Genomic DNA, 23,390 nt, shown 5'->3' on the forward strand with positions numbered 1-23,390 from the left:
GGTTTTTGTGAGATGACTATGTGTGGTGCAAGTGTAGTGATGGTGGAGTGGGTGTGGAATTAAAAATACCGTGCTAGTGGGCCTCAACAATTTATTTTGCTCCTAGTGTGGTATAAAAATTAAAAAGGGGTAACACTGTATTCTAACTTTTACTGAGCTAGATCAGTGTTATGGTCAACATGTTTCAAGCTCCCCCAAGCTTTTCTTCAGGACCATACAGGGTCCAGCCCTGTATTGCCACTCCTGTTTTCCAATGAAAAAAGTGTTCATAAAAAACTAATTATTTATATTAAACGCAGTTGTTAATAAAACATGCGTGTTGTTGTACATACGGTTTGTATTTTACTTGGAATTCTGAAAAAGAGAATAAAAGTTGTTAAATGATGGACACCCCCTTCCGAAAAAGGGGGGAACAACTCACATGCATCTCACTTCATCTAGGCCGTGGGTGTGCCCTTGGCACCATACTGGTGCGTGCTGGTTTTCAAACCGGTGTGGAAAAATAAAACACTGTGAATTAAGTGGTTTAGTGGTTTCACACACAAAACATATAGACTTATTGTGACTATTGACAAGACACACAACACATACACACGAAATAATAACATGGCAGATGGTTATATTTACATAAAAGAGTGTTTGATTACACCCCATGGTCTTAGGCAAGGGCAGGAACGCCTCGTGGAAACATTGCTGAAAAAGGAGTTTCAAGGTTAAAGTTAGAAGGCTCCTTTACTGTGTCTCCTTTTCAAAATTGCCAGTATCCTTGCAATCTAGCGTCGCTAATACACTTACTTCCTATCGGCAAACCCGCTCGGTACTACCTGATGCTTCCTCACCCGACCGCATACTGAAGTGGAACGGGGCTCGCGGTGTATTTAGAAGGCGCGAGCTTCCGGGTTGCCGGGAAAGGCTCTGTTCACTAGAGCGCTTGTTTGGAGCGGCCATCTTGGTGGTATATTATCGCGCTCTGCGCGAGGGAAGGAGAAATTCAAGAGTTACTTTGGAATTATACCGAAATAAACGATAAAAAATAATTTAGAGTGATGCTAGATATGGGGGCATTTTTATAAATTAATTTAGAACACAGGTCTCTACCCACGGAAGGATGATGTTTTTGTAAGATGAGGCTGACCATATTTCAAATATTGTTTAAGAAAAACGGGTGTTTGGCATTTGGTAGATCTGAGGGCTAGTGCCTATCTTTATTGGGAAGACAATGGAGGGTGTTATGTTCTTTATGGAAGGTATTATTCATGGTTACGGGGGGTGTTTTTTATTGTTGGGGGCAATATTGCAATAGTAATGATTCAGTTTTGGTTTACACCATCACAGGTCATTTCATTGTTACAGGTGGCCTAAGGGCGAAAGGCCCCCCATGGGATTTCATCATTGAGTCCCTGGGTGTCCGTATGTAAACGAAACACCCATCTTTGTTCTTTCTCATGGAGGATTCGTTCCAGGTTGTCTTTATTTTTGACTGCTTCTATGACCACCCAGGTTAGATCATTAGGTGTATGGTTCTGTTCAATGAAGTGGGTGGTCATTCTCGTTGTGGCTCGTTTGCACCTAATGTTACTTCTGTGCTCTACTATGCGGGTACTGACCTTTCTAGTGGTCATTCCCACATAGTGTAGGTTGCATGTGCAGGTTATCAAGTACACAACTCCACTGGTATTGCAATTGGAAAATCCCTTTAGCTCCCACTTCGTAGTGTTGTTGAAGGTTATGGTTTTGATTGAGGAAGTCAAATGACAGACACTACAGTTGTTACATGGGAAATGACCATCAGGTAGTGGTTGGGATCTTACTGTCTGGGTTGTTGATGTGGGACGGGTATGTACCAAATAATCTTTCAAATTTTTTCCCCGCCTATGGCTGAACATTGGGGTTGGTACATTTAGGCCGCCGCTGTTGAGTATTGGCCAATGTTTTTTGATTATTTTGGACACACTGTCCGAAACTTGATTGTAAGTAGTGATACAGATAGGTTTTTTGTTCTCAGGTTGTGTTCTCTCCTTAGGTTCTAAAAGTGCTTCCCTATTGTTGTTTGCTGCCCGTTTCTTGGCCTCTTTGATCAGTTTGTTTGGGTATTTTCTGTTTCTCAGCTTGTCGCTCAGGTCCTCCACTTGGGTTAGGTAGTCAGATTTTGTGCTACAATTCCTGCGCAGACGGAGGAATTGCCCAAATGGGAGGTTTTGTTTGAAATGGCGAGGGTGGAAACTGTCAAAGGTCAAGAGGCAGTTTCTTGCTGTCTCTTTGAAATGGGTTGTTGTCATCAGTCTGCCTGACTCAGCATGAATGTTTAGATCCAAGAAAACCAGATCAGTCTTGCTCATTGAGCAGGTGAATTTCAGGAAGGGATCCTGTGTGTTGAGCCAAGTTAGAAAAGTCTGTGCTTCTTCTTCTGTGCCTTGCCATATCAGCAGAATGTCGTCGATATAGCGTTTCCAATGTAGGATTTGGTGTCTGTGAGGATTCCTCTCATTTAGTATTTTGTTCTTCTCCAGTTGATGGACGTACAGTCCGGCTATGCTCGGCGCAAATGTACTGCCCATACTGGTCCCATGTTGTTGTTTATATAGGGTTGATTCAAAACGGAAGAAGTTTTCACACAGTTTTAATTGACAACATTCTAGTACTACATGGCGAGGGGTGTGGAATTCCCACTCGCTCTCGTATAGTACTTCCTCCAGAATCTGTAAGGTCTCTCTGTGTGGTAAGCTGGTATATTGACTTTCGACATCCAGACTTATCAGAAGACTGGATGTCGCGTCAAAGTTAGATCTTGTAATAGGCACAGGACGTCCTTGGTGTCCCTCAGATAGGTGTCCGTTTTTTGCACTAGGGGTCTGAGAAAGGCATCCGCGAATTGTGAAAGGGGCTCTAGAATTGAGCCTATCCCCGAGACTATAGGCCTCCCTGGTGGGTTGTCTAGTCTCTTGTGTATTTTGGGGATGGTATAGAAGTATGGTATTGTTGGCTTTTTATTTGTTAGGAACTCAATTTCTTTCTTACTAAGCCAATCATTGGCTTGACATTCTTCTGTTAGGTATGCAATTGAGATTCTTAATCGTTCTGTCGGATCCTCATCCAGTTTGGCGTAGTTTCTTGTGTCCCCTAGTAAACGGAGGCATTCATTTCTGTAATCCGTGGTATTCTGTAGTACAATCGCACCGCCTTTGTCGGCTGGTTTTATGGTAATAAGGTTGTTTTTTGATAGTTCCTGCAATGCTGATTGTTCAGCTTTGCTAGTATTATGAAATACTCTGATGGTGCGTGGGTCTAACTCCTGGACCTCTCTCATGACCGCTTTTTCAAAAGTTAATACTTCCACAGGTAGGCTGTGTGCTGGAGGGACAAAGTTTGATTTTTTATGTAGTCCTGTGTCACTCTTTATTCGTTCTGTGGGATCTTTGTCTTGGAAGAATACTTGCAATTTGACTTTTCTCAGGAACTCTTTCAGTTCACAACATAGTTTGAACTTGTCTGTGGTTGGGGTAGGTACAAATCCTAAGCCCTTGTTAAGCACTTGGGTCTGTATGGCTGTAAGGCTTAATGATGATAGATTTACTACTAAATCGAGCTGGTGCTCGTGGTTGGTTCCGGGGGGCCTTTGCTCCGTGTGTGACGTGTTGTTGTCACCACTGGTTCTGCCCATTGTACTCCCTGGCTGGGTTTGTGTTTTGCTCTTTGCGCCTGACGGCCTCTCCCTAAAAAAGGTTTCCTTTGATTGCCTTGGTTTCCTTGATCATTTCCCCAATTTTGATAGTTGGGTTGATTGTACATTGGTGGGCCATAGAAGAAAGGCGGGGGAGGAGGAGGGCAATAATTATATGGGTCTTGGTACACTGGCCACATTGGTGCTTGGTTGCCTCTATAACCTCTTGTATTGCCTCTACCTCTTCTGGGTCTTCTGTTGGGGGTGGTGTTGTAATTACTTGATCCCCCAGAGCTATTTGATCCTGTCTCAGAGCCATCACTGTCAGTGTTATATCCGGGGTTCTTGTTGTTGGTTCTGTAATCGTCCCTGATATAAGGATATACTTTCTCATGAGAGAATGCTTTTTTATCCTTAGATAATTTTATGTATTTTGAATCCTTTAGGCTGATTTCAAATTCAGACATAGTTTTGTTTAGCTCATTCAGTCTTTTTGTTAGTTCAGCTGGAGTCTGGAAAGACTTGAGGCGAATCTCCATGGAACTTATCTCTTCCTTCAGGGAGTCTACTAATCTGGTTGCGGTTTTTATGATCAATACTAGCCAGTCTCTGGTACAGTGCCAGGATATTTGTGACCAGTCTAGTTTGAATTGCTTGTCATGCTGGAATATAAAAGGTTCATTCCTGACTATGAGGCCCCTTGGTGCTGCGTTAGCTTGTAAATATTCCGCCATCATGACACCATGAATCAATGTTTTTATCTGTGTTTTCTTCAGTTCAGTCAGTTCGTCCCAACATTGGCTCGCATCACTGTTTTCTCCTGTGGGTGCTCCTGCATGTGGTAGCATGGAAGCAATGGCTCTATCAACTTCATCCTCCGAGAAGGATAGTCCTGTGTTCTGTGCCATGGTTTCTTTGGTGAGTTTCTTTGTGTGTGAGATGTCTTAGTCACTAGATCAACCAGGTAGGTACCTTTCAGTTGACCTTTGTTTAAGAAAAAACTCCCGCAGCCCGTGGCTGCTAGATGCATAAACGAAAAATAGAGGGAGAAGGAGGTTAAACCAGACCAGGTCGGCCTCCAGTCAGTATATGCAATACAGGAACCCTATGTGAAGGGTCCAGAGACCTGGTAGGTATTGTGCGGTTACTGCTTACTAAGTCAGTGTGTACCAAAAATATGTAAGAAAGAAAAATTTCTTTCTAGAGTCCCCTCACTCACCGGGGTTGCCCCACGGTGACATGCTTCATCATTGGGGCCATCCCAGTTCTCTACGAAAAGGGGCGTGCTGCGACAAGGCGACTACGCTGGAGCACTGGTTTTTGTGAGATGACTATGTGTGGTGCAAGTGTAGTGATGGTGGAGTGGGTGTGGAATTAAAAATACCGTGCTAGTGGGCCTCAACAATTTATTTTGCTCCTAGTGTGGTATAAAAATTAAAAAGGGGTAACACTGTATTCTAACTTTTACTGAGCTAGATCAGTGTTATGGTCAACATGTTTCAAGCTCCCCCAAGCTTTTCTTCAGGACCATACAGGGTCCAGCCCTGTATTGCCACTCCTGTTTTCCAATGAAAAAAGTGTTCATAAAAAACTAATTATTTATATTAAACGCAGTTGTTAATAAAACATGCATGTTGTTGTACATACGGTTTGTATTTTACTTGGAATTCTGAAAAAGAGAATAAAAGTTGTTAAATGATGGACACCCCCTTCCGAAAAAGGGGGGAACAACTCACATGCATCTCACTTCATCTAGGGCGTGGGTGTGCCCTTGGCACCATACTGGTGCGTGCTGGTTTTCAAACCGGTGTGGAAAAATAAAACACTGTGAATTAAGTGGTTTAGTGGTTTCACACACAAAACATATAGACTTATTGTGACTATTGACAAGACACACAACACATACACACGAAATAATAACATGGCAGATGGTTATATTTACATAAAAGAGTGTTTGATTACACCCCATGGTCTTAGGCAAGGGCAGGAACGCCTCGTGGAAACATTGCTGAAAAAGGAGTTTCAAGGTTAAAGTTAGAAGGCTCCTTTACTGTGTCTCCTTTTTAAAATTGCCAGTATCCTTGCAATCTAGCGTCGCTAATACACTTACTTCCTATCGGCAAACCCGCTCGGTACTACCTGATGCTTCCTCACCCGACCGCATACTGAAGTGGAACGGGGCTCGCGGTGTATTTAGAAGGCGCGAGCTTCCGGGTTGCCGGGAAAGGCTCTGTTCACTAGAGCGCTTGTTTGGAGCGGCCATCTTGGTCGTATATTATCGCGCGAGGGAAGGAGAAATTCAAGAGTTACTTTGGAATTATACCGAAATAAACGATAAAAAATAATTTAGAGTGATGCTAGATATGGGGGCATTTTTATAAATTAATTTAGAACACAGGTCTCTACCCACGGAAGGATGATGTTTTTGTAAGATGAGGCTGACCATATTTCAAATATTGTTTAAGAAAAACGGGTGTTTGGCATTTGGTAGATCTGAGGGCTAGTGCCTATCTTTATTGGGAAGACAATGGAGGGTGTTATGTTCTTTATGGAAGGTATTATTCATGGTTACGGGGGGGTGTTTTTTATTGTTGGGGGCAATATTGCAATAGTAATGATTCAGTTTTGGTTTACACCATCACAGGTCATTTCATTGTTACAGGTGGCCTAAGGGCGAAAGGCCCCCCATGGGATTTCATCATTGAGTCCCTGGGTGTCCGTATGTAAACGAAACACCCATCTTTGTTCTTTCTCATGGAGGATTCGTTCCAGGTTGTCTTTATTTTTGACTGCTTCTATGACCACCCAGGTTAGATCATTAGGTGTATGGTTCTGTTCAATGAAGTGGGTGGTCATTCTCGTTGTGGCTCGTTTGCACCTAATGTTACTTCTGTGCTCTACTATGCGGGTACTGACCTTTCTAGTGGTCATTCCCACATAGTGTAGGTTGCATGTGCAGGTTATCAAGTACACAACTCCACTGGTATTGCAATTGGAAAATCCCTTTAGCTCCCACTTCGTAGTGTTGTTGAAGGTTATGGTTTTGATTGAGGAAGTCAAATGACAGACACTACAGTTGTTACATGGGAAATGACCATCAGGTAGTGGTTGGGATCTTACTGTCTGGGTTGTTGATGTGGGACGGGTATGTACCAAATAATCTTTCAAATTTTTTCCCCGCCTATGGCTGAACATTGGGGTTGGTACATTTAGGCCGCCGCTGTTGAGTATTGACCAATGTTTTTTTGATTATTTTGGACACACTGTCCGAAACTTGATTGTAAGTAGTGATACAGATAGGTTTTTTGTTCTCAGGTTGTGTTCTCTCCTTAGGTTCTAAAAGTGCTTCCCTATTGTTGTTTGCCGCCCGTTTCTTGGCCTCTTAGATCAGGTCGGGTGAGGAAGCATCAGGTAGTACCGAGCGGGTTTGCCGATAGGAAGTAAGTGTATTAGCGACGCTAGATTGCAAGGATACTGGCAATTTTAAAAAGGAGACACAGTAAAGGAGCCTTCTAACTTTAACCTTGAAACTCCTTTTTCAGCAATGTTTCCACGAGGCGTTCCTGCCCTTGCCTAAGACCATGGGGTGTAATCAAACACTCTTTTATGTAAATATAACCATCTGCCATGTTATTATTTCGTGTGTATGTGTTGTGTGTCTTGTCAATAGTCACAATAAGTCTATATGTTTTGTGTGTGAAACCACTAAACCACTTAATTCACAGTGTTTTATTTTTCCACACCGGTTTGAAAACCAGCACGCACCAGTATGGTGCCAAGGGCACACCCACGCCCTAGATGAAGTGAGATGCATGTGAGTTGTTCCCCCCTTTTTCGGAAGGGGGTGTCCATCATTTAACAACTTTTATTCTCTTTTTCAGAATTCCAAGTAAAATACAAACCGTATGTACAACAACACGCATGTTTTATTAACAACTGCGTTTAATATAAATAATTAGTTTTTTATGAACACTTTTTTCATTGGAAAACAAGAGTGGCAATACAGGGCTGGACCCTGTATGGTCCTGAAGAAAAGCTTGGGGGAGCTTGAAACATGTTGACCATAACACTGATCTAGCTCAGTAAAAGTTAGAATACAGTGTTACCCCTTTTTAATTTTTATACCACACTAGGAGCAAAATAAATTGTTGAGGCCCACTAGCACGGTATTTTTAATTCCACACCCACTCCACCATCACTACACTTGCACCACACATAGTCATCTCACAAAAACCAGTGCTCCAGCGTAGTCGCCTTGTCGCAGCACGCCCCTTTTCGTAGAGAACTGGGATGGCCCCAATGATGAAGCATGTCACCGTGGGGCAACCCCGGTGAGTGAGGGGACTCTAGAAAGAAATTTTTCTTTCTTACATATTTTTGGTACACACTGACTTAGTAAGCAGTAACCACACAATACCTACCAGGTCTCTGGACCCTTCACATAGGGTTCCTGTATTGCATATACTGACTGGAGGCCGACCTGGTCTGGTTTAACCTCCTTCTCCCTCTATTTTTCGTTTATGCATCTAGCAGCCACGGGCTGCGGGAGTTTTTTCTTAAACAAAGGTCAACTGAAAGGTACCTACCTGGTTGATCTAGTGACTAAGACATCTCACACACAAAGAAACTCACCAAAGAAACCATGGCACAGAACACAGGACTATCCTTCTCGGAGGATGAAGTTGATAGAGCCATTGCTTCCATGCTACCACATGCAGGAGCACCCACAGGAGAAAACAGTGATGCGAGCCAATGTTGGGACGAACTGACTGAACTGAAGAAAACACAGATAAAAACATTGATTCATGGTGTCATGATGGCGGAATATTTACAAGCTAACGCAGCACCAAGGGGCCTCATAGTCAGGAATGAACCTTTTATATTCCAGCATGACAAGCAATTCAAACTAGACTGGTCACAAATATCCTGGCACTGTACCAGAGACTGGCTAGTATTGATCATAAAAACCGCAACCAGATTAGTAGACTCCCTGAAGGAAGAGATAAGTTCCATGGAGATTCGCCTCAAGTCTTTCCAGACTCCAGCTGAACTAACAAAAAGACTGAATGAGCTAAACAAAACTATGTCTGAATTTGAAATCAGCCTAAAGGATTCAAAATACATAAAATTATCTAAGGATAAAAAAGCATTCTCTCATGAGAAAGTATATCCTTATATCAGGGACGATTACAGAACCAACAACAAGAACCCCGGATATAACACTGACAGTGATGGCTCTGAGACAGGATCAAATAGCTCTGGGGGATCAAGTAATTACAACACCACCCCCAACAGAAGACCCAGAAGAGGTAGAGGCAATACAAGAGGTTATAGAGGCAACCAAGCACCAATGTGGCCAGTGTACCAAGACCCATATAATTATTGCCCTCCTCCTCCCCCGCCTTTCTTCTATGGCCCACCAATGTACAATCAACCCAACTATCAAAATTGGGGAAATGATCAAGGAAACCAAGGCAATCAAAGGAAACCTTTTTTAGGGAGAGGCCGTCAGGCGCAAAGAGCAAAAAACAAACCCAGCCAGGGAGTACAATGGGCAGAACCAGTGGTGACAACAACACGTCACACACGGAGCAAAGGCCCCCCGGAACCAACCACGAGCACCAGCTCGATTTAGTAGTAAATCTATCATCATTAAGCCTTACAGCCATACAGACCCAAGTGCTTAACAAGGGCTTAGGATTTGTACCTACCCCAACCACAGACAAGTTCAAACTATGTTGTGAACTGAAAGAGTTCCTGAGAAAAGTCAAATTGCAAGTATTCTTCCAAGACAAAGATCCCACAGAACGAATAAAGAGTGACACAGGACTACATAAAAAATCAAACTTTGTCCCTCCAGCACACAGCCTACCTGTGGAAGTATTAACTTTTGAAAAAGCGGTCATGAGAGAGGTCCAGGAGTTAGACCCACGCACCATCAGAGTATTTCATAATACTAGCAAAGCTGAACAATCAGCATTGCAGGAACTATCAAAAAACAACCTCATTACCATAAAACCAGCCGACAAAGGCGGTGCGATTGTACTACAGAATACCACGGATTACAGAAATGAATGCCTCCGTTTACTAGGGGACACAAGAAACTACGCCAAACTGGATGAGGATCCGACAGAACGATTAAGAATCTCAATTGCATACCTAACAGAAGAATGTCAAGCCAATGATTGGCTTAGTAAGAAAGAAATTGAGTTCCTAACAAATAAAAAGCCAACAATACCATACTTCTATACCATCCCCAAAATACACAAGAGACTAGACAACCCACCAGGGAGGCCTATAGTCTCGGGGATAGGCTCAATTCTAGAGCCCCTTTCACAATTCGCGGATGCCTTTCTCAGACCCCTAGTGCAAAAAACAGACACCTATCTGAGGGACACCAAGGACGTCCTGTGCCTATTACAAGATCTAACCTTTGACGCGACATCCAGTCTTCTGATAAGTCTGGATGTCGAAAGTCTATATACCAGCTTACCACACAGAGAGACCTTACAGATTCTGGAGGAAGTACTATACGAGAGCGAGTGGGAATTCCACACCCCTCGCCATGTAGTACTAGAATGTTGTCAATTAGCACTGTGTGAAAACTTCTTCCGTTTTGAATCAACCCTATATAAACAACAACATGGGACCAGTATGGGCAGTACATTTGCGCCGAGCATAGCCGGACTGTACGTCCATCAACTGGAGAAGAACAAAATACTAAATGAGAGGAATCCTCACAGACACCAAATCCTACATTGGAAACGCTATATCGACGACATTCTGCTGATATGGCAAGGCACAGAAGAAGAAGCACAGACTTTTCTAACTTGGCTCAACACACAGGATCCCTTCCTGAAATTCACCTGCTCAATGAGCAAGACTGATCTGGTTTTCTTGGATCTAAACATTCATGCTGAGTCAGGCAGACTGATGACAACAACCCATTTCAAAGAGACAGCAAGAAACTGCCTCTTGACCTTTGACAGTTTCCACCCTCGCCATCTCAAACAAAACCTCCCATTTGGGCAATTCCTCCGTCTGCGCAGGAATTGTAGCACAAAATCTGACTACCTAACCCAAGCGGAGGACCTGAGCGACAAGCTGAGAAACAGAAAATACCCAAACAAACTGATCAAAGAGGCCAAGAAACGGGCGGCAAACAACAATAGGGAAGCACTTTTAGAACCTAAGGAGAGAACACAACCTGAGAACAAAAAACCTATCTGTATCACTACTTACAATCAAGTTTCGGACAGTGTGTCCAAAATAATCAAAAAACATTGGCCAATACTCAACAGCGGCGGCCTAAATGTACCAACCCCAATGTTCAGCCATAGGCGGGGAAAAAATTTGAAAGATTATTTGGTACATACCCGTCCCACATCAACAACCCAGACAGTAAGATCCCAACCACTACCTGATGGTCATTTCCCATGTAACAACTGTAGTGTCTGTCATTTGACTTCCTCAATCAAAACCATAACCTTCAACAACACTACGAAGTGGGAGCTAAAGGGATTTTCCAATTGCAATACCAGTGGAGTTGTGTACTTGATAACCTGCACATGCAACCTACACTATGTGGGAATGACCACTAGAAAGGTCAGTACCCGCATAGTAGAGCACAGAAGTAACATTAGGTGCAAACGAGCCACAACGAGAATGACCACCCACTTCATTGAACAGAACCATACACCTAATGATCTAACCTGGGTGGTCATAGAAGCAGTCAAAAATAAAGACAACCTGGAACGAATCCTCCATGAGAAAGAACAAAGATGGGTGTTTCGTTTACATACGGACACCCAGGGACTCAATGATGAAATCCCATGGGGGGCCTTTCGCCCTTAGGCCACCTGTAACAATGAAATGACCTGTGATGGTGTAAACCAAAACTGAATCATTACTATTGCAATATTGCCCCCAACAATAAAAAACACCCCCCCGTAACCATGAATAATACCTTCCATAAAGAACATAACACCCTCCATTGTCTTCCCAATAAAGATAGGCACTAGCCCTCAGATCTACCAAATGCCAAACACCCGTTTTTCTTAAACAATATTTGAAATATGGTCAGCCTCATCTTACAAAAACATCATCCTTCCGTGGGTAGAGACCTGTGTTCTAAATTAATTTATAAAAATGCCCCCAATCTAGCATCACTCTAAATTATTTTTTATCGTTTATTTCGGTATAATTCCAAAGTAACTCTTGAATTTCTCCTTCCCTCGCGCCGAGCGCGATAATATACGACCAAGATGGCCGCTCCAAACAAGCGCTCTAGTGAACAGAGCCTTTCCCGGCAACCCGGAAGCTCGCGCCTTCTAAATACACCGCGAGCCCCGTTCCACTTCAGTATGCGGTCGGGTGAGGAAGCATCAGGTAGTACCGAGCGGGTTTGCCGATAGGAAGTAAGTGTATTAGCGACGCTAGATTGCAAGGATACTGGCAATTTTAAAAAGGAGACACAGTAAAGGAGCCTTCTAACTTTAACCTTGAAACTCCTTTTTCAGCAATGTTTCCACGAGGCGTTCCTGCCCTTGCCTAAGACCATGGGGTGTAATCAAACACTCTTTTATGTAAATATAACCATCTGCCATGTTATTATTTCATGTGTATGTGTTGTGTGTCTTGTCAATAGTCACAATAAGTCTATATGTTTTGTGTGTGAAACCACTAAACCACTTAATTCACAGTGTTTTATTTTTCCACACCGGTTTGAAAACCAGCACGCACCAGTATGGTGCCAAGGGCACACCCACGCCCTAGATGAAGTGAGATGCATGTGAGTTGTTCCCCCCTTTTTCGGAAGGGGGTGTCCATCATTTAACAACTTTTATTCTCTTTTTCAGAATTCCAAGTAAAATACAAACCGTATGTACAACAACACGCATGTTTTATTAACAACTGCGTTTAATATAAATATTTAGTTTTTTATGAACACTTTTTTCATTGGAAAACAGGAGTGGCAATACAGGGCTGGACCCTGTATGGTCCTGAAGAAAAGCTTGGGGGAGCTTGAAACATGTTGACCATAACACTGATCTAGCTCAGTAAAAGTTAGAATACAGTGTTACCCCTTTTTAATTTTTATACCACACTAGGAGCAAAATAAATTGTTGAGGCCCACTAGCACGGTATTTTTAATTCCACACCCACTCCACCATCACTACACTTGCACCACACATAGTCATCTCACAAAAACCAGTGCTCCAGCATAGTCGCCTTGTCGCAGCACGCCCCTTTTCGTAGAGAACTGGGATGGCCCCAATGATGAAGCATGTCACCGTGGGGCAACCCCGGTGAGTGAGGGGACTCTAGAAAGAAATTTTTCTTTCTTACATATTTTTGGTACACACTGACTTAGTAAGCAGTAACCACACAATACCTACCAGGTCTCTGGACCCTTCACATAGGGTTCCTGTATTGCATGTAGTGGATCGCTATCCACTAACCAACATCTCTGAGCTACTCGCATTTTTGGGAGGAGCCAACTTTTTTAGTACAATTGACTTGGCTTCAACCTATCACCAAATTGAGCTGGATGAAACTTCGAGGGATTATACCTCTTTCATTACTCCGTTTGGGACATTCAGATTTGTTTGTATGCCGTTTGGCCTTGTATCTGCGGCATCTGTATTTCGACGAATCATGGAGAAGACTCTGGAGGGTTGCAAAGGAATCTGTGTTTATCGAGACGATATTCTTGTTTTTGGTAAAGACCCCAAGGAGCATGAAAAGTGTCTAAATGTTGTTTTGAGTAAACTGGGGGAAGCTAACCTTACAATTAAGGACCAGATGTAGGTGGCCAAATACCGGTCGGTAACGGCCGATTTCAGCCGTTACCGACCGGTATTTGGATTTTGAGATGTAGGGGGGCTAAATATTACCGATTCCGTAAATTTACCGAATCAGTAAATTTACCGATTCTGTAAAATACTGAATCGGTAAATTTACCAAATCGGTAAATCTAGATGCAGGCGGCACTGAAAACAGTGCCACAGGCCCTTAAGAATTCGTAATTTAACACAAAATAATATTTCGTGGTAAATAACGAATTCCAGTGTACACGCACATCTTTGCATGTACACCTGTGCCATGTGACACACATACATGCCTTAGGGCATGTATGTGTGCCACATGGCACACAAGCCAAAATCAGGGGTGCAACAGGGTGTCAAAGTGACACCCTGTCCCCCTTGACAATTCGGTAATTACCGAATCGGCATTTACCGATTCGGTAATTGCCATTGATTCCTATGGGCCTCAGGCCCATAGGAATCCATGGCAATTACCAAATCGGTAAATACCGATTCAGTAATTACCGAATCTTAACAATTCGGTAATTGTTAACGAATATTTACCTACATAGCATTTACCGATTTGTAAATACCGAATCGGTAAAATTCGGTATTTACAAATCGGTAAATGCCATTTACCTACATCTGGACCTAAGTCTGAAAAATGCAAATTTGGTACCTCCTCCATTCACTATTTAGGCCACACCATTTCCTGTGAAGGAGTCTAGTGGACACCATAGCTCACTTGCCACCTCCCACATGTAGAGAGGAACTCATGACATTTTTGGGTATGATTGAATACTACAATAAATTTGTCGAAGGGTTTGCTGAATTGTCCTCCAACATGAGGAGACTTCTAAAAAAGGGATCTAAGTTTAAGTGGAATGTTGACTGTAACAAAGAGTTTACTTCCCTTAAAGCTAAACTTAGTTGTGCTCCCAAGCTCACCCCTCTAAGACTTCTGTCATAACCACCAATACTAGTTTCAAGGGGTTGTGGGCTGTTCTCCAACAGGAGGGTGAGGATTTTATGGTAACCATCATGTTTGCCTCACGTGGGCTCAAAGACCCAGAGTCTCGCTATTCGGTCACCAGATTCTTGGTAAAGACGGATCTCAAGCTCTTGTGTGAGACTTTTTCTAAAAAGGGTATTGACCTAATATCAAGCATGATCACCAAATGGGTTATTGCATTACAGGAATATAACTTTGAGATTAGATATATCCCTGGGGTTGAGAACAGTGTGGCTGATACCCTGTCGAGATTAGTTGAAAGCGGCCATGATGATGTTTCTTTGGATGATTGGGATGATCCTGATATTCATATTTGTCAAGTTGATTTATTTTATTTTAAGAGTTTTATATAGTGCTGGCTATACCCGAAGGTATCAGAGCGCTTTACATGAGGTTCCACAAAATTACAAGATTACATCAGTTCCAATTTACATCAGTTGCTAGACAAACAATTACAAGATGGTGACTTATATTGACTTCTGATCCTGTATTATTTGAGGTAATGTGGCTCATTCACAAGGTTGGCACACAAAAAGGCAGGGTTCTGATGAAGCCTCAAAGTTCTGGGGTGTCAATGATGAATAGCAATTTGTGATGATGTGCTTTTACGTGGGACTAGGCTTATACCACCTTCTGAACTTTGTAAAGTGTTGATTGATTTGTCACACAAATTGCACTCTGGCATGTCCAAAACCAAAGAGAGACTGCTGTGTTCTTACTGGTAGCCAGGCATGGACTTACATGTTGAGAGGGTTGTGAAAGATTGTGTGGTGTGTGCTTCTAGTGAAAAGTCTAAAGTGGTTAGAGTTCAGCCTATGGTCATTAGAGATCTTTCCAAGGGACCATAGAGAGATGTGGCTTTGGATATAGTGGGCCCAATTCATTCCAATGGACATCAAGTTTTTATACTTGTTCTCCTGGACCTATTCTCCAGATGACCCAAGATCCACTAACCTCCAGAATTGAAACATCTCAAGTTATAAGGATCTTGAAGTCCCTTATAGCAAAGGAAGGGTACCCAGAATCCATTCTCACAGATAACAGAGTGCAGTTAGTCTCTAAAAAAATGGAAAACTTTTTGAGGAACAGGGGAATTAGGCATAAGAGGTGCTCGCTTTATCACCCAGAAACCAATAGCATGGTGGAAAGGTTTAATAGGGTGTTAAATGAGACCATCTCTTGGGCCAAGACCTCTGGTCTCAACTGGAAGGAGCAAGTTCTCGAAATGGTGGAATGTTATAGGGTTACCCCTCATACCTCTACAGGCAAATCTCAGTTTGTTCTTTTCAAAGGAAGGGATCCATGCACCCTTGTTGAACCCTCTTGGGTGAGACTTCTGGGTGGGTCTCTAAGTCTCCCTCAGAAGAACCCTCTTGGCGTTAAAGGGAGAAAGCTTAGTGTGTGGGTAGGAAATTATACTTTGATTGCAAGAATTCTACCAAGAATACCCTGGTTGCAGTTGGAGACCTTGCTGTTAACAAACTTCCAGGGTCCAAGGTCAAATTATCTGCACCCATAAGAGTTGTAAAGGTGTTTAGGAACACTGTGAGAACTCAAGACCACCGGATATGGAATCTTAATAGAGTCTCTGTATATGGTCCTGTGGGTATTGAGACTTCTATTACTACTTCTAATGATAATAATGACTCTTTTACAACCTCTCGTTCTTTTTCTGGGACTAAATTAAGTTACTTGAATGATTATGTATCTTAATCTCTTTTTTTTCCTGTTGTGTTGGCGGGGAAGGTGTGTGGAATCCTGCCTGCCACATGATGTTATTTTATACCTTGCTTTTGTTCTACCATTGTCTTGGTTACCTGGAACACCATTCCATGGTGTTCTGCATTCTAGTATCCTTGGTGCTAGAATGTAAATGTTCAAATCTCTCTAGCTCATGGGTACTCACAAACTTTCTCTCAGGGGCCAAATTCACAGTGTGGTTTGTGTCCGAGGGCCGCATCGGTGGGGGTGGGGTTAGTGGGGGAGGGGGCGGGGCTAGAACAACAAAAAAACTGTGACCATGAGGTTGAACACAGGTCCCTGCAGTGGACGCCTTCGTCCACTGACCCACCAGACCCGGGATACACACATCTCTCTCTCTCTCTCTCTCTCTCTCTCTCTCTCTCTCTCTCTCTCTCTCTCTCTCACTCACTATCTCTCCCTCTCTCTACCTCTCTCTCCCTCTCTCAGCCTCTCTCAACCTCTCTCTCCCTCCATCTCTCCCTATTTATCCCTCTGTCTCACTCAGACTGTCTCACTCTCTCTCTCCCTCTCCCTGTCTCTCTCTCTCTCTGACTCCCTCTCTCTCCTTCCCTCTCCGTCTCTCTCTTTCTCCTTCCCTCTCCCTCTCTCTCCTTCCCTCTCCCTCTCTGTCTCCCTTACTCTGTCGCCCTCCTCACTCTGTCGCCCTCCTCCAGCTGTCGCTCTCCTCCCTCTGTCGCCCTCCTCCCTCTGTCACCCTCTTCCCTCTGTTGCCCTCCCTCCCTCTGTCTGTCACCCTCCTCCCTCTGTCTGTCGCCCTCCTCCCCCTCTGTCACCCTCCTCCCTCCCTCCCTCTGCCTGTCACCCTCCTCCCTCCCTTCTCCCTCCCTCTGTCTGTCACCCTCTGTCTCCCTCCTACCTCCCTCGGTCTGTCACCCCCTGTCTCCCTCCTCCCTCCTTCCCTCTGTCTGTCACCCTCTGTCTCCCTCCATCTCCCTTTCTCTGTCTCCCTCCCTCTCCCTTTCTCTGTCTCCCTACCTCCCCCTTTCTTTGTCTCCCTCTCTCTCCCTTTCTCTCTCCCTCTCCCTCTCTTTGTCTCCCTCTGTCTGTCTCCCTCTGTTTTCCTCCCTCTCCCTCTCTTTGTCTCCCTCTGTCTGTCTCCCTCCCTTTGTCTCCCTCTGTCTGTCTCCCTCTGTCTGTCTCCCTCTCTCTCTCTCCCTCTCTTTGTATCCCTCTCTTTGTCTCCCTTCCTCTATCTCCCTCCTCCCTCTGTCTCCCTCCTTCCTCTGTCTCCCTCTGTCTCCCTCCTCCCTCTGTCTCCCTCTGACTCCCTCCTCCCTCTGTCTGTCTCCCTCCCTCTGTCTCCCTCTGTCACCCTCTCCCTCCCTCTGTTTGTCTCCCTCTGTCTGTCTCCCTCTGTCTGTCTCCCTCTGTCTGTCTCCCTCCCTCTGTCTGTCCCCCTTTCTCTGTCTATCTCCCTCCCTCTCCCTCCCTTTCTCTGTCTCCCTTTCTCTGTCTCCCTCTCTTTGTCTCCCTCTCTCTGTCTCCCTCTCTCTGTCTCCCTTTCTCTGTCTCCCTTCTCTGTCTCCCTCTCCCTCTCCCTGTCTCCGTCTTTCTTTCTCCCTTTCCTTCCCTCCCTCCCTCCCTTTCCCTCTGTCTGCCTCTCTTTCCTTCCCTCCCTCGTTCTTCATCCCTCTCCCTCCCTTTCCTTCCCTCCCTCGCTCTCCCTCTGTCTGCTTTCCTTTCCCTCATTCCTCTCCCTCCCTCGCTCTCCCTCTGTCTGCCTCCCTTTCCCTCCTTCACTCTCCCTCCTTCTCCCTCCCTCGCTGTCCCTCCCCCTCCCTGTCTCCCTCCCTTTCCCACCCTCCCTGGCTCTCCCTCTGTCTGCCTCCCTTCCCCTCCCTCCCTGGCTCTCCGTTCCTCTCCCTCCATTTCCTTCCCTCCCTCGCTCTCCCTCTGTCTGCCTCCCTTTCCCTCCCTCCTTTCCCTCGCTCCCTTGCTCTCCCTCTGTCTGCCTCCCTTTCACTCCCTCCCTTGCTCTCCCTCCCTCTGTCATCTCACCCTGCCTATGTGTGCCTGTGCTGAGCCAGCTTCCCGGGCGCACACTCACACACACACACAGCCGCACAGAGAAGTTCACAGGTCTTTGAAAGACCATTTGTATGTTAATGAGGCTTTTGTATCTCACCTCTTAGCGCCCCTGCAGCTCCACTCTGACTATGGCTGGAATGCCCGGGCCCCCACAGAGCAGCAGAATCTCTCAGTCGCACGCAGTGTTTGGAGACACTCTTTATCTTTATTTTTTTTAAACACGGGTAAGATGTCTGCAAGGTCCGCGGGCTGCCAAGGAAGGCTTGCCGGGCCGCTGGAGGCCCGCAAGCCATACTATAAGTACCCATGCTCTAGCTGTTACCTGTACTGGCTGTGGCCTGGATGGGTTCCTGCTCTCTTTAGAAATTAACTTGGACTTTCTTCATCTTCAAGCCTCCAGTGTTATCCTTTCAGCTGCACCTAGGATCTTACACCAGGTCTTCCCTGGACCGGAAACAAGCATCCGAGGACTGGTTTCGGGGTAACACAGTTTGGAACTAAACGTTTAATACCACATAAGAATAGCTGCAAATATTACAGCTTAAAGGTATTTGGACCCAAAACGAAATTAATAAAATTTAATGAAACATAAAAAAGTGATGTAATCTTGTGCAACCTTATTTTGTTTTAGCATTAGCAAATAGATATAGGTTAGATATTGGTTAGCCGTACACAATCAGTATTTCAGAATGATGCGGCTGAAGAATTTAAGAGACTGTGAGCTCCTGAACTTAGGGGCCGATTAGGATGGCGGACGGACTTTGTCCGTCCGCCATCCGGTCGAGGCAAGGGACCGTCTGCCATAATGGCGGAGGTCCCGTGCGCCGAATAAGGATGCACCCGCCACAGTGTCAGGTGCATCCGGCATTTTTAACATTGCGGCAGGCGGTGCTGAAAGCACAGCCCGCCGCAATGCTAAAAATGCATGTTGTGTGTTTCAAAGCACAACATGACAGGCACCGCGCGGTGCCTGCCATGTTGTACTTTGAAACGCAGGGGGGTACCATAGGTACCCCCATGTGCTCCCCCCACCCCTCTTCACCCTGGGGGCCCGCAACGGCCCCCAAAGCAAAGACCGTATGCCTTTCCGTGGCCACGGAAAGGCATTCCCCAAAGCCCATCCTAATATGGCTGGCAGTGTCTGATAGACACCGACACCATATTAGACCTTTTACGCCACGGCCGCAAGGCGACCGCGGCGGAAAAGCGGCGGACGGTCTTCCCGTCTGCCGCGGACCCCTCCAGCCATCCTAATGTGGCGGGGGTCATTTCGGGGAGGATGGCGGACGGATTGCCCCCGCCGGGCCGGCGGTGGAAATCCGTCCGCCATCCTATTTGGCCCCTTAGTTTGTCTTGCAGGTTTGACATTGTGGTTCATCTGATTTAGAGCCTTAAGCTCTCCAGAGTTATTGGTCCTAAGGGCTATCATATGTGGTCCTCGAAGGCTTTGATCCGCTGTGGGTGTCCACCCAGGTTTTTTTTTCTATAAGTAACAATGGGGTCGTTTAGGGATTAGCGGCTGTTCTGTCAACTTAGATGTATGTACATGTATTCAACCTATTTAGAGTGTGTATCCATTTATAAAACTGATATAGAGTGGACCAGACATCTGCCAAGTTTTGGTGGGTGTCCTGCATCCCCTGAATGCTAAATAACCTATTATTAAGATATTAACGGTGTTATCAAAATACGAGTGGTTGCTTCTGATCCTGTCTATAAACTAAGAAAACTAAGATAGCAAAACGAGCGTAAGGACTGTTGCCTTTTGCCTACGTTTTCAGCAAGGGGTATTTGCAAGGGGAGTGATAAAACAGGTGGAGGAACGAGCACGACGGACCAGGAATCCTCAAAATTCAGTCATGCTTTTAATGTGAACGGTCCATTAATGTTGTCAGAAAAAAACCTTTCAATGTGACATTTTCCTCCACACTCTGCATTTGCAAACGCTTTCAGAGAGTTTGGTAAGTTAGGAAGAAGTCATCAGTGTTAGAAGTTGCGATACTGTGGCACCCCAAGGGAGTAACTACGCCTGCTTGTGGCATTGCATGGGTATTGGCATATGGTACTGAGAACGAAGCAAGAGTTTATCACAAAGGGGGTGACATTAATATTTTCACCATATGACGTTGGGGTGCCAGATATTATGTAAATGATCGTGGTTCGGAGCTTTAAATGCTGCGAGGAATGCCTTCCCATGGGAGGGTTGTACGTCCTTGAAAGGCTGCTTGCTGCACGCAAGGTACACAGTAAACGCCTTCCACAGGTGTGTGAAAACACCGTCGGTACACTGCACCCGCTAGTACATCAAAAGTCAGTGTTACCGGATTTAAATCGAAATCTCAGAATAGTGTCTTTTTATGTAGTATGGAACTGTGATGCTGCTGCAGTGCTGGAGTTTGGGATACTTTCTAACCGTGTCACGGGTCTTGCTGAGAGGCGGTCAGTTCTTCCGAGACGGCAAGCCCACGTTCAACTCCGGCGAATACTTAATAAGGATCAGATTACTTCATGCCTGTACAGAACGTGGTCTGCCTGTGTATATGTCGAGCATGCATAAACAAATATACATACATACTGGCATGCATAAAAAAATATGCATACTTAAACTTTGCGCAGGCAAAGCACAAAAGAGTTTGTCATGGCTAATGGATTACTTTAGTAATAGCTAAGTTTTTTAGCAACATATGTAGACCATTTCTAAAAGCAACCATTAACAGATGCAAGAAATATTAACATACAAGAAAAAATGCATTGGGGTTTTTTTTTGCAAATCACATTGCCAGTGAATTTGCATTTGAGCAGGAGCTCAATAAACAACTTTCCCTTTTCACTGTAGAGAACGTTTCAGTGTAAATAGCGCGCGTGTCCTGCAACTTTATAACATACTGTTCAGAGGTTAAACAAACCTGAGATGCCTCCTCCAACCACAATCACATCGTATTTGCTGCTCATGGTGTTGCTTCGGGCACTATCCCTCTTCCTTGCATTCCCTGCGATGACCCAGCTCCTGAACTCCTTGTGGCACAGACCCGCGCGTAGCGTCGCTGGCAGGACTTCCCTGCCTGTCAGCCTAGCAAGGTCTTTTTGACATAACAAACTCAATTTGTGGAAAGAAGCCCCACCCCCAAAAAATGAGCCCGGATCAAGCCAAGCTAAGATAATGGTGAAATGTGGCTAGAAAAGTAAAGTTGAATGCAGCGTTTCTATTAAATCCACTTTACCCTGTTTATCTTTGTTTTATGTCTTCTAGTACACTTTGTCTCAATGTTTTCCTTTTTAGGTCTCGCCTATGCAGCGCTCATGCGCTGCTCAGGAAAGACCTTTGCCCCTCGGCACAGCTTTGCGGGTAAAAACGTGCACGCATTGCATTGCTTCCAACAGCAACGCGTGCACGTCGGACGATTCCCTTCCGGGAGCAAGCAGCAGCGCCATATGGTAGCAATTATGCGTCTTGCTACTCGCTCCCGCAAGGAAATCGTGCAGGCCGCCTAATCTCTCCCCTCCCCCTGCTGCCGGGCGCCTTGTTTTCTGGGTCACACAGAAGTTTTTGAAACCTACATAAAGGTACAGCCACTTAAGCGGTTAGTAATCCAGCAGTATGGAGAGACCCCTTAGTAAAGCAAGGTAAACCGTTCAATAATCTTTACTTGCCCTACTCCCATGCAGCCAGTTACTCACTTCTTTTACCAAGTGTTCAAAAAGCATGCGTATGTATCAAAGGCATATTTGCCCACACTGAAAATTCCTCTAGAAGGTATTTGTTTTTAAAAACTGTAACGTTGTTTAAAGACTTAGTTTTCGTGAAGTTTTACTGCCCCGAATACCAATGATGTCTTCTTTTATATGATGCTATTTTAGAAGCTGATTATACTAATGCATTGAATGTCATAGCTGAGTGAGAACATATATTCGAACCCGGTCTAAGTGAGTTATAATTTAGTAGAATAGTTGATGTCAGTTTTCGTCAGGCGAGGCATTTACTCAGCACACAATTTCTGTCGGTGATTGCGTTACTCACTGGCATGTTCTTCTAATATGGCTTCAAAATGCAGTTTTTACCTACTATGACTGGTGCACAGACCTATTAAGACATCAGTGATATATTTATCGGTGATATATTTAAATTCTCGCATTGCTGTTTATGAGTCACTGCCACAAATCATAAGAATTAGTTTGTCGTTTTTTTTCTCTTTCAAGGAGAGGTGGTGTACTGCTGAGCGTGGGGGACTCTCAATGCTGAAAAATGCAAATTTATTTTCACTTGACTCGTTCATTTGCACCTGAATAGCCTGTGTCAACATTTGCCTTCCCTGCTGCTGCTTTTGACCTCTTTTGCCAAACGTGCATTTTTAGCCATCAATAATTGCATTCTGGGGCTCATAGCTTCGCATTTTTGATAAATGGTTTGGACCTGTAGCCCAGGCAAGCAATATGTTGCAGCCTAGTGGGAGGTGTTATCTGTGGTGGCTGTGGGCATTATGGCAGTTTCTTATCCATAGATAGTGTAACCTACCTAACAAGTCGAGATAGAGGTATTAAACATATTGTGGTGCATGGGGCACTGTGGGGAAAGTTTTGGGGTGGCAAGCATTCTTAAAAAGACGAGTCCACTTCTCTAGGGCTTCTCTACGTTCAGCTTCTCTAATGGTAGCGGGTGCTTTCCTGTAGACAGATATCACAGAAGGATTGTCCACCTTTTGAAATTCATGTTCTCCTAAAGTATCCCAGATTTACATGTTTATGCTATAAAAGCTTTGTTTTCTGTGCCCCTGCGGCTGACAGTGGGTAATTGGCCATTTCAGGCTACCACCCCCAGAATCATTTGTGAACATCAAAGTGAACAGCACCCAGGGTGAATCACACTGTACAACAGCACTGCAGGTAGGACCTGCAGCATTGTGGTGCTTCAAAGCCAGGGCCAAGTAACCGCAGTGCACCTCTCGTCTATTCCCTAAGGCTCTGAATGTCATGCAGCCTGCGCACCCCCTTAGGTTCATAAATGTGATGTGTATATTGTTGGGAGGGCAGTTTCATGACCGAGTCTCAATATAGTAGAGAGAGGCAAAGTGCTATTAAAACTCAGCTGGCATGGGTTGGTTGCTAGGCGCAGAACCTGCGG

At 44.7% G+C, this 23,390-nt stretch overlaps 1 protein-coding gene across 1 annotated transcript in view; it reads right to left on the reverse strand.

Annotated features, from left to right (window-relative positions):
• LOC147697032 (amine oxidase [flavin-containing] A-like) overlaps positions 1-21,307 on the reverse strand; it is an 805,659-nt gene extending 784,352 nt beyond the window's left edge. The window contains exon 1 of the mRNA XM_086933275.1: positions 21,178-21,307. Within this exon, the coding sequence (XP_086789401.1) occupies positions 21,178-21,223 (46 nt within the window). The 5' untranslated portion in view covers positions 21,224-21,307. The remainder of the gene's footprint in view (positions 1-21,177) is intronic.
• Between the last annotated feature and the right edge of the window lie 2,083 nt (positions 21,308-23,390).

This window comes from Lissotriton vulgaris, chromosome 8 (genome assembly GCF_964263255.1).
Source record: "Lissotriton vulgaris chromosome 8, aLisVul1.2, whole genome shotgun sequence".
Classification (NCBI taxonomy): Eukaryota; Metazoa; Chordata; class Amphibia; order Caudata; family Salamandridae; genus Lissotriton; species Lissotriton vulgaris.